The sequence below is a fragment of the Babylonia areolata genome, chromosome 9 (assembly GCF_041734735.1).
Source record: "Babylonia areolata isolate BAREFJ2019XMU chromosome 9, ASM4173473v1, whole genome shotgun sequence".
Taxonomy (NCBI): domain Eukaryota; kingdom Metazoa; phylum Mollusca; class Gastropoda; order Neogastropoda; family Buccinidae; genus Babylonia; species Babylonia areolata.
The window spans coordinates 48,593,852-48,610,261 of record NC_134884.1 but is presented as its reverse complement, the minus strand read 5'-3'; the positions used below and the strand labels follow the sequence as shown (position 1 = coordinate 48,610,261).

The following is a 16,410-nucleotide window of genomic DNA, read 5'->3' as shown; positions in this document are numbered from 1 at the left end:
AGCCTGCGGACAGGCTGTCTGACGTACCCCACGGGAGAGGTCGTGGCCTTGACCTCTGTGACCTTGAACTTGTGGGAGGTCGGGGAGGAGGAAGGTCAGCCCCCTGAAGAGTGGGAACTCTCCTTCACTGCAGGTGGGCTTTTGAAACAGGTATTATACATTATAATATGATTAAAAAGATGTTTTTGATGGTTTTCTACCATCATTTCTTTCCTTCTCTAATGTCAAGCTGGGAGTATGGTTATATGCAAGAAAGTCCCATGGCAGAATCATGTGTTGGACTTGTGGTCCAGTGTTGACCAGTGGTCAGTGTTGGACTTGTGGTCCAGTGTTGACCAGTGGTCAGGGTTGGACTTGTGGTCCAGTGTTGACCAGTGGTCAGGGTTGGACTTGTGGTCCAGTGTTGACCAGTGGTCAGGGTTGGACTTGTGATCCAGTGTTGACCAGTGGTCAGTGTTGGACTTGTGATCCAGTGTTGACCAGTGGTCAGTGATGGACTTGTGATCCAGTGTTGACCAGTGGTCAGTGTTGGACTTGTGGTCCAGTGTTGACCAGTGGTCAGTGTTGGACTTGTGGTCCAGTGTTGACCAGTGGTCAGGGTTGGAGGCCCTGTTTCAGCATGGTGCTGTGTCCCTGGGAAAGGCACGTGACTCCCTGTTTTCCTCACTGCACCAGGTGTGAATGGACACCTGAAGGTGGTTGGGGGAAGTTTTAAAAGAGGAAGGGGAGGGCTGGGCCCCGCATTCCTATACTGAGCCCAGGACACAGTGGGTAGGAATTCACTGCCTTCCTATACTGAGCCCTGGACACAGTGGGTATGAATTCACTGCCTTCCTATACTGAGCCCTGGACACAGTGGGTAGGAATTCACTGCCTTCCTATACTGAGCCCAGGACACAGTGGGTAGGAATTCACTGCCTTCCTATACTGAGCCCTGGACACAGTGGGTAGGTATTCACTGCCTTCCTATACTGAGCCCTGGACACAGTGGGTATGTATTCACTGCCTTCCTATACTGAGCCCTGGACACAGTGTGTAGGAATTCACTGCCTTCCTATACTGAGCCCTGGACACAGTGGGTATGTATTCACTGCCTTCCTATACTGAGCCCTGGACACAGTGGGTAGGAATTCACTGCCTTCCTATACTGAGCCCTGGACACAGTGGGTAGGAATTCACTGCCTTCCTATACTGAGCCCTGGACACAGTGGGTAGGAATTCACTGCCCCAGTGTCTGTAGAAGGTCAGGGGACCTTTAACCTTTTATGGTTATATGCTAATATTTATGTCCTTTTTTTCTTTCTTTTGTTTTGACTTGTGAATTCCACAGGTTGTCACAGTGTGATACAGTGTGACTCATTTCAGACAGTGGCACTGTCAACTGACAGTGCAGACCATGTTACCCCTCTCTTAACCCTTTCGCTGCCAGGAAAATAAGATTTAAGTGAAATCTATTTGCCAGGGTTTTTTTCACAAAAAACGGGTATAAATTTTCAAAAAATTCTGTGCCCTTTGTTATCGGAGAAAGACCCATAAAAGTATATATTTTCTGAAAGGTAAATGAATAAAGAATACAAAACACATGCTGTTTTCCCATTTTATATATTTTTTGTGACATGCTGTTGTTTTGAAATCAGTGTTTTGTTTTTTGTCACATTTTCAACTTGTTCATTACAAACATTAGTCAGGTAATTTGCACAAAAACATCATATTTTCTGGACAAATGGATATCTGCAAACACAAAATCATACTAGAACAACCACAATATATATATATTTTTTAAGAGATAGATACACGATACATTGTGACTTCTCCAAGTGATAAGATGGATGTGAGGCCACGCCCCCTCAGTCTCCACCCCCCCTCCTCCTCACCCCTCTCACACGGTCACTTGATTCAGTTCTCATCAGACCGCGTTGGCGGCGTGCCAAGAATATGTCTCTGCTGCTAATTCGGTCATCTGTCGTCTGCTAACATGTGTACAGCTGGCATCACTCACTGACAGTCGCATCGTGGCCACTCTCTTCATTATTCATTTATTTTCTATCAGATCGTCCTATAAATGTTCATCTCTGTCTTCTCCTTCGAATTTACGCTTCAATTCTTTCTGAGCATCAGCTAAAGAAAGAAATCATGGTTGATTTAGTTCGTCACGATCGCATGTCTTGAGCACGGTGTCAGTCCGACATTTTGTTGAGCGAGCGAGGAGAGAAGTCAGGCAAACACTTGGACAGTGACCCAACCAAAACGTTCAAATAAAGGACTGCTTCATGACGTAGATGGGGTTTCTAGCTATGAATAGAATCTAGAGAGATTTCCCAGGCTAAAGCTACCACTATTTTTGCCAAGGAAGTGAATGCACACCAGGGAAAAGTCCGAATATTTCGATGACGAGTTATCTCGTCATGCAGGCAGCCTAGGGGTTAAGGCAGTGTCACTGGTTGCCCATCCATTTTTCAGCGTGGAGGAGGGGGGTAGAGAAGGTGCAGGGTAATGTGTGTGTGTGTGTGTGTGTGTGTGTGTGTGTGTGTGTTGGAGCTCATGTACGTTTATATGTATTTGACTGTGCTTTCATATCTGTGAAACTGCGTGTTTGGTGTGTATCTGTTATGCATGTGTGGGTGTATGTGTGAATGTGTGTCTTCATGTTTTACATTTATTTGCTTATTTATCATCATTGTTGTCTTATTTATTTATTATTATTATTAATATTTTATTATTTTCATTACTACTACCTTTTTTTATATCATAATTATTATTTATTTATTTATCTATTTATTTATGTAAGCTTATCTTTTTTTCTTTTTTTTTCTTTTTCTCAAGGCCTGACTAAGCGCGTTGGGTTACGCTGCTGGTCAGGCATCTGCTTGGCAGATGTGGTGTAGCGTATATGGATTTGTCCAAACGCAGTGACGCCTCCTTGAGCTACTGAAACTGAAACTGAAACCATTTTTCATGTGTTCATATGCTGTTGTATGCTACTACGCACTGTTGCATGTGTATTGTTTGATCTGAAGAGCTTCAGGCCCATTATGTGGCAGTCTGCACCTTGTAAGGACAACGCATGATTTGGTGATTGTGATTTTGTCAGTACCACATGGTGTGATGATTACTGTCAGTACCACACGGTGTGATGATTACTGTCAGTACCACATGGTGTGATGATTACTGTCAGTACCACATGGTGTGATGATTACTGTCAGTACCACACAGTGTGATGATTACTGTCAGTACCACACAGTGTGATGATTACTGTCAGTACCACATGGTGTGATGATTACTGTCAGTACCACACAGTGTGATGATTACTGTCAGTACCACATGGTGTGATGATTACTGTCAGTACACAGTGTGATGATTACTGTCAGTACCACACAGTGTGATGATTACTGTCAGTACCACACAGTGTGATGATTACTGTCAGTACCACACAGTGTGATGATTACTGTCAGTACACAGTGTGATGATTACTGTCAGTACCACACGGTGTGATGATTACTGTCAGTACACAGTGTGATGATTACTGTCAGTACCACATGGTGTGATGATTACTGTCAGTACCACACGGTGTGATGATTACTGTCAGTACCACATGGTGTGATGATTACTGTCACTACCACATGGTGTGATGATTACTGTCAGTACCACACGGTGTGATGATTACTGTCAGTACCACACAGTGTGATGATTACTGTCAGTACACAGTGTGATGATGATTACTGTCAGTACCACATGGTGTGATGATTATTGTCAGTACCACAAACTGTGATGATTACTGTGAGTACCACATGGTGTGATGATTACTGTCAGTACCACACAGTGTGATGATTACTGTCAGTACCACATGGTGTGATGATTACTGTCAGTACCACATGGTGTGATGATTACTGTCAGTACCACACAGTGTGATGATTACTGTCAGTACACAGTGTGATGATTAGTCAGTACCACACAGTGTGATGATTACTGTCAGTACCACATGTTGTGATGATTACTGTCAGTACCACATGGTGTGATGATTACTGTCAGTACCACACAGTGTGATGATTACTGTCAGTACCACACGGTGTGATGATTACTGTCAGTACCACATGGTGTGATGATTACTGTCAGTACCACATGGTGTGATGATTACTGTCAGTACACAGTGTGATGATTACTGTCAGTACCACATGGTGTGATGATTACTGTGAGTACCACATGGTGTGATGATTACTGTCAGTACCACATGGTGTGATGATTATTGTCAGTACCACACAGTGTGATGATTACTGTCACAACCACATGGTGTGATGATTACTGTCAGTACCACACGGTGTGATGATTACTGTCAGTACCACATGGTGTGATGATTACTGTCAGTACCACACGGTGTGATGATTACTGTCAGTACCACATGGTGTGATGATTACTGTCAGTACCACATGGTGTGATGATTACTGTCAGTACCACACAGTGTGATGATTACTGTCAGTACCACATGGTGTGATGATTACTGTCAGTACCACATGGTGTGATGATTACTGTCAGTACACAGTGTGATGATTACTGTCAGTACCACATGGTGTAATGATTACTGTCAGTACACAGTGTGATGATTACTGTCAGTACCACATGGTGTGATGATTACTGTCAGTACCACATGGTGTGATGATTACTGTCAGTACCACACAGTGTGATGATTACTGTCAGTACCACATGGTGTGATGATTACTGTCAGTACCACACAGTGTGATGATTACTGTCAGTACCACACAGTGTGATGATTACTGTCAGTACCACATGGTGTGATGATTACTGTCAGTACACAGTGTGATGATTATTGTCAGTACCACATGGTGTGATGATTACTGTCAGTACACAGTGTGATGATTATTGTCAGTACCACATGGTGTGATGATTACTGTCAGTACACAGTGTGATGATTACTGTCAGTACCTCACAGTGTGATGATTATTGTCAGTACCACATGGTGTGATGATTACTGTCAGTACACAGTGTGATGATTACTGTCAGTACCACATGGTGTGATGATTACTGTCAGTACCACATGGTGTGATGATTACTGTCAGTACCACACGGTGTGATGATTACTGTCAGTACCAACATTGTGACCCTATGACCTGTTCCAGATGGGGTGCACTATGACCTGAGGCTAAGGACCAAGAGCGACGCCTTACTGTTCCATGAAGCGGACAGAGGGGGCGTGGTGCACGAGGCATTCTGTGACGTGACGCTCAACGGCCGACAGGGCTGGGGACTGTCAGAGTTCTTCTACAGGTGAGCTGCTTCCTGTCTGATCACTGTACAGTGAGGGGTGTCAGTTCTACAGGTGAGCTGCTTCCTGTCTGATCACTGTACAGTGATGTCTGTCAGTTCTACAGGTGAGCTGCTTCCTGTCTGATCACTGCACAGTGATGTCTGTCAGTTCTACAGGTGAGCTGCTTCCTGTCTGATCACTGCACAGTGATGTCTGTCAGTTCTACAGGTGAGCTGCTTCCTGTCTGATCACTGTACAGTGAGGGGTGTCAGTTCTACAGGTGAGCTGCTTCCTGTCTGATCACTGTACAGTGATGTCTGTCAGTTCTACAGGTGAGCTGCTTTCTGTCTGATCACTGTACAGTGATGTCTGTCAGTTCTACAGGTGAGCTGCTTCCTGTCTGATCACTGTACAGGTGTCAGTTCTACAGGTGAGCTGCTTTCTGTCTGATCACTGTACAGTGATGTCTGTCAGTTCTACAGGTGAGCTGCTTCCTGTCTGATCACTGTACAGTGATGTCTGTCAGTTCTACAGGTGAGCTGCTTCCTGTCTGATCACTGTACAGTGATGTCTGTCAGTTCTACAGGTGAGCTGCTTCCTGTCTGATCACTGTACAGTGATGTCTGTCAGTTCTACAGGTGAGCTGCTTCCTGTCTGATCACTGTACAGGTGTCAGTTCTACAGGTGAGCTGCTTTCTGTCTGATCACTGTACAGTGATGTCTGTCAGTTCTACAGGTGAGCTGCTTTCTGTCTGATCACTGTACAGGTGTCAGTTCTACAGGTGAGCTGCTTTCTGTCTGATCACTGTACAGTGATGTCTGTCAGTTCTACAGGTGAGCTGCTTTCTGTCTGATCACTGTACAGTGATGTCTGTCAGTTCTACAGGTGAGCTGCTTTCTGTCTGATCACTGTACAGGTGTCAGTTCTACAGGTGAGCTGCTTCCTGTCTGATCACTGTACAGGTGTCAGTTCTACAGGTGAGCTGCTTCCTGTCTGATCACTGTACAGTGATGTCTGTCAGTTCTACAGGTGAGCTGCTTTCTGTCTGATCACTGTACAGTGATGTCTGTCAGTTCTACAGGTGAGCTGCTTTCTGTCTGATCACTGTACAGTGATGTCTGTCAGTTCTACAGGTGAGCTGCTTTCTGTCTGATCACTGTACAGGTGTCAGTTCTACAGGTGAGCTGCTTCCTGTCTGATCACTGTACAGGTGTCAGTTCTACAGGTGAGCTGCTTCCTGTCTGATCACTGTACAGTGATGTCTGTCAGTTCTACAGGTGAGCTGCTTTCTGTCTGATCACTGTACAGTGATGTCTGTCAGTTCTACAGGTGAGCTGCTTCCTGTCTGATCACTGTACAGTGATGTCTGTCAGTTCTACAGGTGAGCTGCTTCCTGTCTGATCACTGTACAGTGATGTCTGTCAGTTCTACAGGTGAGCTGCTTCCTGTCTGATCACTGCACAGTGATGTCTGTCAGTTCTACAGGTGAGCTGCTTCCTGTCTGATCACTGTACAGTGATGTCTGTCAGTTCTACAGGTGAGCTGCTTCCTGTCTGATCACTGTACAGTGATGTCTGTCAGTTCTACAGGTGAGCTGCTTTCTGTCTGATCACTGTACAGTGATGTCTGTCAGTTCTACAGGTGAGCTGCTTCCTGTCTGATCACTGTACAGTGATGTCTGTCAGTTCTACAGGTGAGCTGCTTTCTGTCTGATCACTGTACAGTGATGTCTGTCAGTTCTACAGGTGAGCTGCTTTCTGTCTGATCACTGTACAGTGATGTCTGTCAGTTCTACAGGTGAGCTGCTTCCTGTCTGATCACTGTACAGGTGTCAGTTCTACAGGTGAGCTGCTTTCTGTCTGATCACTGTACAGGTGTCAGTTCTACAGGTGAGCTGCTTCCTGTCTGATCACTGTACAGTGATGTCTGTCAGTTCTACAGGTGAGCTGCTTCCTGTCTGATCACTGTACAGGTGTCAGTTCTACAGGTGAGCTGCTTTCTGTCTGATCACTGTACAGTGATGTCTGTCAGTTCTACAGGTGAGCTGCTTCCTGTCTGATCACTGTACAGGTGTCAGTTCTACAGGTGAGCTGCTTCCTGTCTGATCACTGTACAGTGATGTCTGTCAGTTCTACAGGTGAGCTGCTTTCTGTCTGATCACTGTACAGGTGTCAGTTCTACAGGTGAGCTGCTTTCTGTCTGATCACTGTACAGTGATGTCTGTCAGTTCTACAGGTGAGCTGCTTTCTGTCTGATCACTGTACAGTGATGTCTGTCAGTTCTACAGGTGAGCTGCTTTCTGTCTGATCACTGTACAGGTGTCAGTTCTACAGGTGAGCTGCTTTCTGTCTGATCACTGTACAGTGATGTCTGTCAGTTCTACAGGTGAGCTGCTTCCTGTCTGATCACTGTACAGTGAGGGGTGTCAGTTCTACAGGTGAGCTGCTTCCTGTCTGATCACTGTACAGTGATGTCTGTCAGTTCTACAGGTGAGCTGCTTCCTGTCTGATCACTGTACAGGTGTCAGTTCTACAGGTGAGCTGCTTCCTGTCTGATCACTGTACAGTGATGTCTGTCAGTTCTACAGGTGAGCTGCTTCCTGTCTGATCACTGTACAGGTGTCAGTTCTACAGGTGAGCTGCTTCCTGTCTGATCACTGTACAGTGATGTCTGTCAGTTCTACAGGTGAGCTGCTTCCTGTCTGATCACTGTACAGGTGTCAGTTCTACAGGTGAGCTGCTTTCTGTCTGATCACTGTACAGTGATGTCTGTCAGTTCTACAGGTGAGCTGCTTTCTGTCTGATCACTGTACAGTGATGTCTGTCAGTTCTACAGGTGAGCTGCTTCCTGTCTGATCACTGTACAGTGATGTCTGTCAGTTCTACAGGTGAGCTGCTTCCTGTCTGATCACTGTACAGTGATGTCTGTCAGTTCTACAGGTGAGCTGCTTTCTGTCTGATCACTGTACAGTGATGTCTGTCAGTTCTACAGGTGAGCTGCTTCCTGTCTGATCACTGTACAGTGATGTCTGTCAGTTCTACAGGTGAGCTGCTTCCTGTCTGATCACTGTACAGTGAGGGGTGTCAGTTCTACAGGTGAGCTGCTTCCTGTCTGATCACTGTACAGTGATGTCTGTCAGTTCTACAGGTGAGCTGCTTCCTGTCTGATCACTGTACAGGTGTCAGTTCTACAGGTGAGCTGCTTCCTGTCTGATCACTGTACAGTGATGTCTGTCAGTTCTACAGGTGAGCTGCTTCCTGTCTGATCACTGTACAGTGATGTCTGTCAGTTCTACAGGTGAGCTGCTTCCTGTCTGATCACTGTACAGGTGTCAGTTCTACAGGTGAGCTGCTTTCTGTCTGATCACTGTACAGGTGTCAGTTCTACAGGTGAGCTGCTTTCTGTCTGATCACTGTACAGTGATGTCTGTCAGTTCTACAGGTGAGCTGCTTCCTGTCTGATCACTGTACAGGTGTCAGTTCTACAGGTGAGCTGCTTTCTGTCTGATCACTGTACAGGTGTCAGTTCTACAGGTGAGCTGCTTCCTGTCTGATCACTGTACAGTGATGTCTGTCAGTTCTACAGGTGAGCTGCTTTCTGTCTGATCACTGTACAGGTGTCAGTTCTACAGGTGAGCTGCTTCCTGTCTGATCACTGTACAGTGATGTCTGTCAGTTCTACAGGTGAGCTGCTTCCTGTCTGATCACTGTACAGGTGTCAGTTCTACAGGTGAGCTGCTTTCTGTCTGATCACTGTACAGTGATGTCTGTCAGTTCTACAGGTGAGCTGCTTCCTGTCTGATCACTGTACAGTGATGTCTGTCAGTTCTACAGGTGAGCTGCTTCCTGTCTGATCACTGTACAGGTGTCAGTTCTACAGGTGAGCTGCTTCCTGTCTGATCACTGTACAGTGATGTCTGTCAGTTCTACAGGTGAGCTGCTTCCTGTCTGATCACTGTACAGGTGTCAGTTCTACAGGTGAGCTGCTTTCTGTCTGATCACTGTACAGTGATGTCTGTCAGTTCTACAGGTGAGCTGCTTTCTGTCTGATCACTGTACAGTGATGTCTGTCAGTTCTACAGGTGAGCTGCTTTCTGTCTGATCACTGTACAGGTGTCAGTTCTACAGGTGAGCTGCTTCCTGTCTGATCACTGTACAGGTGTCAGTTCTACAGGTGAGCTGCTTCCTGTCTGATCACTGTACAGTGATGTCTGTCAGTTCTACAGGTGAGCTGCTTTCTGTCTGATCACTGTACAGTGATGTCTGTCAGTTCTACAGGTGAGCTGCTTTCTGTCTGATCACTGTACAGGTGTCAGTTCTACAGGTGAGCTGCTTCCTGTCTGATCACTGTACAGGTGTCAGTTCTACAGGTGAGCTGCTTCCTGTCTGATCACTGTACAGGTGTCAGTTCTACAGGTGAGCTGCTTCCTGTCTGATCACTGTACAGGTGTCAGTTCTACAGGTGAGCTGCTTCCTGTCTGATCACTGTACAGTGATGTCTGTCAGTTCTACAGGTGAGCTGCTTCCTGTCTGATCACTGTACAGGTGTCAGTTCTACAGGTGAGCTGCTTCCTGTCTGATCACTGTACAGGTGTCAGTTCTACAGGTGAGCTGCTTCCTGTCTGATCACTGTACAGTGATGTCTGTCAGTTCTACAGGTGAGCTGCTTCCTGTCTGATCACTGTACAGGTGTCAGTTCTACAGGTGAGCTGCTTCCTGTCTGATCACTGTACAGGTGTCAGTTCTACAGGTGAGCTGCTTTCTGTCTGATCACTGTACAGTGATGTCTGTCAGTTCTACAGGTGAGCTGCTTCCTGTCTGATCACTGTACAGGTGTCAGTTCTACAGGTGAGCTGCTTTCTGTCTGATCACTGTACAGTGATGTCTGTCAGTTCTACAGGTGAGCTGCTTCCTGTCTGATCACTGTACAGGTGTCAGTTCTACAGGTGAGCTGCTTCCTGTCTGATCACTGTACAGTGATGTCTGTCAGTTCTACAGGTGAGCTGCTTTCTGTCTGATCACTGTACAGTGATGTCTGTCAGTTCTACAGGTGAGCTGCTTTCTGTCTGATCACTGTACAGTGATGTCTGTCAGTTCTACAGGTGAGCTGCTTTCTGTCTGATCACTGTACAGGTGTCAGTTCTACAGGTGAGCTGCTTTCTGTCTGATCACTGTACAGTGATGTCTGTCAGTTCTACAGGTGAGCTGCTTTCTGTCTGATCACTGTACAGTGATGTCTGTCAGTTCTACAGGTGAGCTGCTTTCTGTCTGATCACTGTACAGGTGTCAGTTCTACAGGTGAGCTGCTTTCTGTCTGATCACTGTACAGTGATGTCTGTCAGTTCTACAGGTGAGCTGCTTCCTGTCTGATCACTGTACAGTGATGTCTGTCAGTTCTACAGGTGAGCTGCTTCCTGTCTGATCACTGTACAGGTGTCAGTTCTACAGGTGAGCTGCTTCCTGTCTGATCACTGTACAGTGATGTCTGTCAGTTCTACAGGTGAGCTGCTTCCTGTCTGATCACTGTACAGGTGTCAGTTCTACAGGTGAGCTGCTTCCTGTCTGATCACTGTACAGTGATGTCTGTCAGTTCTACAGGTGAGCTGCTTCCTGTCTGATCACTGTACAGGTGTCAGTTCTACAGGTGAGCTGCTTTCTGTCTGATCACTGTACAGTGATGTCTGTCAGTTCTACAGGTGAGCTGCTTCCTGTCTGATCACTGTACAGTGATGTCTGTCAGTTCTACAGGTGAGCTGCTTTCTGTCTGATCACTGTACAGTGATGTCTGTCAGTTCTACAGGTGAGCTGCTTCCTGTCTGATCACTGTACAGTGATGTCTGTCAGTTCTACAGGTGAGCTGCTTCCTGTCTGATCACTGTACAGTGATGTCTGTCAGTTCTACAGGTGAGCTGCTTTCTGTCTGATCACTGTACAGTGATGTCTGTCAGTTCTACAGGTGAGCTGCTTCCTGTCTGATCACTGTACAGTGATGTCTGTCAGTTCTACAGGTGAGCTGCTTCCTGTCTGATCACTGTACAGTGAGGGGTGTCAGTTCTACAGGTGAGCTGCTTCCTGTCTGATCACTGTACAGTGATGTCTGTCAGTTCTACAGGTGAGCTGCTTCCTGTCTGATCACTGTACAGGTGTCAGTTCTACAGGTGAGCTGCTTCCTGTCTGATCACTGTACAGTGATGTCTGTCAGTTCTACAGGTGAGCTGCTTCCTGTCTGATCACTGTACAGTGATGTCTGTCAGTTCTACAGGTGAGCTGCTTCCTGTCTGATCACTGTACAGGTGTCAGTTCTACAGGTGAGCTGCTTTCTGTCTGATCACTGTACAGGTGTCAGTTCTACAGGTGAGCTGCTTCCTGTCTGATCACTGTACAGTGATGTCTGTCAGTTCTACAGGTGAGCTGCTTTCTGTCTGATCACTGTACAGGTGTCAGTTCTACAGGTGAGCTGCTTCCTGTCTGATCACTGTACAGTGATGTCTGTCAGTTCTACAGGTGAGCTGCTTCCTGTCTGATCACTGTACAGGTGTCAGTTCTACAGGTGAGCTGCTTTCTGTCTGATCACTGTACAGGTGTCAGTTCTACAGGTGAGCTGCTTCCTGTCTGATCACTGTACAGTGATGTCTGTCAGTTCTACAGGTGAGCTGCTTCCTGTCTGATCACTGCACAGTGATGTCTGTCAGTTCTACAGGTGAGCTGCTTCCTGTCTGATCACTGTACAGTGATGTCTGTCAGTTCTACAGGTGAGCTGCTTCCTGTCTGATCACTGTACAGTGATGTCTGTCAGTTCTACAGGTGAGCTGCTTCCTGTCTGATCACTGTACAGTGATGTCTGTCAGTTCTACAGGTGAGCTGCTTTCTGTCTGATCACTGTACAGTGATGTCTGTCAGTTCTACAGGTGAGCTGCTTTCTGTCTGATCACTGTACAGTGATGTCTGTCAGTTCTACAGGTGAGCTGCTTTCTGTCTGATCACTGTACAGTGATGTCTGTCAGTTCTACAGGTGAGCTGCTTCCTGTCTGATCACTGTACAGGTGTCAGTTCTACAGGTGAGCTGCTTCCTGTCTGATCACTGTACAGTGATGTCTGTCAGTTCTACAGGTGAGCTGCTTCCTGTCTGATCACTGTACAGTGATGTCTGTCAGTTCTACAGGTGAGCTGCTTTCTGTCTGATCACTGTACAGTGATGTCTGTCAGTTCTACAGGTGAGCTGCTTCCTGTCTGATCACTGTACAGTGATGTCTGTCAGTTCTACAGGTGAGCTGCTTTCTGTCTGATCACTGTACAGGTGTCAGTTCTACAGGTGAGCTGCTTTCTGTCTGATCACTGTACAGGTGTCAGTTCTACAGGTGAGCTGCTTCCTGTCTGATCACTGTACAGGTGTCAGTTCTACAGGTGAGCTGCTTTCTGTCTGATCACTGCACAGTGATGTCTGTTAGTTCTACAGGTGAGCTGCTTCCTGTCTGATCACTGTACAGTGATGTCTGTCAGTTCTACAGGTGAGCTGCTTCCTGTCTGATCACTGTACAGTGATGTCTGTCAGTTCTACAGGTGAGCTGCTTTCTGTCTGATCACTGTACAGTGATGTCTGTCAGTTCTACAGGTGAGCTGCTTCCTGTCTGATCACTGTACAGTGATGTCTGTCAGTTCTACAGGTGAGCTGCTTCCTGTCTGATCACTGTACAGGTGTCAGTTCTACAGGTGAGCTGCTTCCTGTCTGATCACTGTACAGGTGTCAGTTCTACAGGTGAGCTGCTTCCTGTCTGATCACTGTACAGGTGTCAGTTCTACAGGTGAGCTGCTTTCTGTCTGATCACTGCACAGTGATGTCTGTTAGTTCTACAGGTGAGCTGCTTCCTGTCTGATCACTGTACAGTGATGTCTGTCAGTTCTACAGGTGAGCTGCTTTCTGTCTGATCACTGTACAGGTGTCAGTTCTACAGGTGAGCTGCTTCCTGTCTGATCACTGTACAGTGAGGGGTGTCGGAAAAGTGGTTAAAGTGTTGGACTTCCAATATCAGTGTCCTGGGTTGAAATATCCGGTCACAGTACCTGATGGGTTACATGTACATGGTGTGACAAAAAATTAAAAAGTGTACAAACTGAGCATGCATGGTTGTCATTCTGTCCTGTACACATGTACATGGTGTCACCTAAAATACAAAAGAGCACAAGTGTACAAACTGAACACACACAGTTGTTGATGAGGAGTCGTTGTGTGGCAGAGCCCCGGCCCGCGGAGAGGTGCAGACAGAACCAGTGCTGCCCCTGCTGGCCGAGCCGGTGTGGGAGGAGGTCCAGGGGAAGCAAGAGGAGCTGTACCTGCTGTTTACCTCCCCTGCCTGCTGCTCCTCGGCGCTGGTTGGCGGCAAGGGATCCCAGCTGGCACTGCTGACACAGGTGGCTCAGTGGGTAAGTGGTTGACACCCTGCTCCCCAAGGACTGATTTAGCTCTAACACTCACTTGCTTCCCTTGGACTGATTTAGCTCTAACACTCACTTGCTCCCCTTGGACTGATTTAGCTCTAACACTCACTTGCTCCCCAAGGACTGATTTAGCTGTAACACTCACTTGCTTCCCTTGGACTGATTTAGCTCTAACACTCACCTGCTCCCCAAGGACTGATTTAGCTCTAACACTCACTTGCTCCCCAAGGACTGATTTAGCTGTAACACTCACTTGCTCCCCAAGGACTGATTTAGCTGTAACACTCACTTGCTCCCCAAGGACTGATTTAGCTGTAACACTCACTTGCTCCCCAAGGACTGATTTAGCTGTAACACTCACTTGCTCCCCAAGGACTGATTTAGCTCTAACACTCACTTGCTCCCCAAGGACTGATTTAGCTCTAACACTCACTTGCTCCCCTTGGACTGATTTAGCTCTAACACTCACTTGCTCCCCAAGGACTGATTTAGCTGTAACACTCACTTGCTTCCCTTGGACTGATTTAGCTCTAACACTCACTTGCTCCCCAAGGACTGATTTAGCTCTAACACTCACTTGCTTCCCTTGGACTGAGCACCTATCTTTCAGCCCAGCACCAGGCACTCTAGTATCGCTTTCTCAGTCGGTTGTATTCTCACTTGGTGCTTTTGGCTTGTTGGCTTTGGCCTCTACATTGGTCGCTGGTGTTTTCAAGGGGACTGAGCCTGTTTTGGTGATGCTGTGTATGTATGATGTATGAAGTTGGTGACGCTGTGTATGTATGATGTATGATGCTGTGTATGTATGATGTATGAAGTTGGTGACGCTGTGTATGTATGATGTATGATGTATGAAGTTGGTGACACTGTGTATGTATGATGTATGATGTATGAAGTATCATGTATAATGTATGAAGTATCATGTATAATGTATGAAGTATGGCGTAAGCCTTTCACTTTCAACTGCGGATATATCTGCAGTTTAGGGGTAACTGCATAATCAAGTGTCCAGCCACATATTTACACATGCTTACCTCCCTTGCAAATAGCAGCTGCCTTGATGAGTGTTTGAAGCAAGTTTTCGCTCGATTTGAAGTGGGTTTTTTTCATGTTATAAATCGAAAAGCTGTTGAGCGTATCAACATGGCTGCCAGAACGTACAGTACAGAAGACGTGGCCATAACTTTGTTTCATTTTCTGCATAATGTCGACAACAGCAACTATGAAAATGGGATAGTAGACAAAAGTAATGTTGTTGATCAACTGAAGTGATTCTGGTTATCATGATGATTACATGCTACAAGGTACATCAATAGACGATCAAACACACACGCACATGTGGGCGCATACTCACGGCATACAGACACACAGGCACATACATGAGCATTGGCGCACATGCACACAGACGCAAACATACACACACATGCATGCGTGCACAAAACACACAAACGCACACACATACATGTGCATGTGCACACAGACAGACAGACACACACACACATGCACTCTCATTCTCTCACTCACAGACAGCATGATATCCATCCTTGTCTAGCCCTGGTACACCATGCTGTACACATTCCTCAGTCACAGACACCATGATATCCATCCTTGTCTAGCCGTGGTACACCATGCTGTACACATTCCTCAGTCATACACACCATGATATCCATCCTTGTCTAGTCCTGGTACTGCTGTACACATTCCTCAGTCACAGACACCATGGTATCCATCCTTGTCTAGTCTGGTACTGCTGTACACTTTCCTCAGTCACAGACACCATGGTATCCATCCTTGTCTAGTCCTGGTACTGCTGTACACATTCCTCAGTCACAGACACCATGGTATCCATCCTTGTCTAGTCTGGTACTGCTGTACACTTTCCTCAGTCACAGACACCATGATATCCATCCTTGTCTAGCCCTGGTACACCATGCTGTACACATTCCTCAGTCACAGACACCATGATATCCATCCTTGTCTAGCCCTGGTACACCATGCTGTACACATTCCTCAGTCACAGACACCATGATATCCATCCTTGTCTAGTCTGGTACTGCTGTACACATTCCTCAGTCACAGACACCATGATATCCATCCTTGTCCAGCCCTGGTACACCATGCTGTACACATTCCTCAGTCACAGACACCATGATATCCATCCTTGTCTAGTCCTGGTACACCATGCTGTACACATTCCTCAGTCACAGACACCATGATATCCATCCTTGTCTAGTCCTGGTACACCATGCTGTACACATTCCTCAGTCACAGACACCATGATATCCATTCTTGTCTAGCCTGGTACTGCTGTACACATTCCTCAGTCACAGACACCATGATATCCATCCTTGTCTAGTCTGGTACACCATGCTGTACACATTCCTCAGTCACAGACACCATGATATCCATCCTTGTCTAGCCCTGGTACACCATGCTGTACACATTCCTCAGTCACAGACACCATGATATCCATTCTTGTCTAGCCTGGTACTGCTGTAGACATTCCTCAGTCACAGACACCATGATATCCATCCTTGTCTAGTCTGGTACACCATGCTGTACACATTCCTCAGTCACAGACACCATGATATCCATCCTTGTCTAGTCTGGTACTGCTGTACACATTCCTCAGTCACAGACACCATGATATCCATCCTTGTCTAGTCGTGGTACACCATGCTGTACACATTCCTCAGTCACAGACACCATGATAT

At 46.5% G+C, this 16,410-nt stretch overlaps 1 protein-coding gene across 5 annotated transcripts in view; it reads left to right on the top strand.

Annotated features, from left to right (window-relative positions):
* The window catches only part of LOC143285558 (rifampicin phosphotransferase-like), a 144,482-nt gene that overhangs the window by 38,078 nt on the left and 89,994 nt on the right, over positions 1-16,410 (top strand). For all 5 annotated transcript variants that reach the window (XR_013055696.1, XR_013055697.1, XM_076592945.1 and 2 more), the window contains exons 11-13: positions 3-133; positions 5,133-5,280; positions 13,495-13,681. Coding sequence is in view for 3 of the 5 variants with exons in the window: in XM_076592945.1 (XP_076449060.1) it covers positions 3-133; positions 5,133-5,280; positions 13,495-13,681 (466 nt within the window). In the remaining 2 variants the exon portion in view is untranslated. The remainder of the gene's footprint in view (positions 1-2; positions 134-5,132; positions 5,281-13,494; positions 13,682-16,410) is intronic.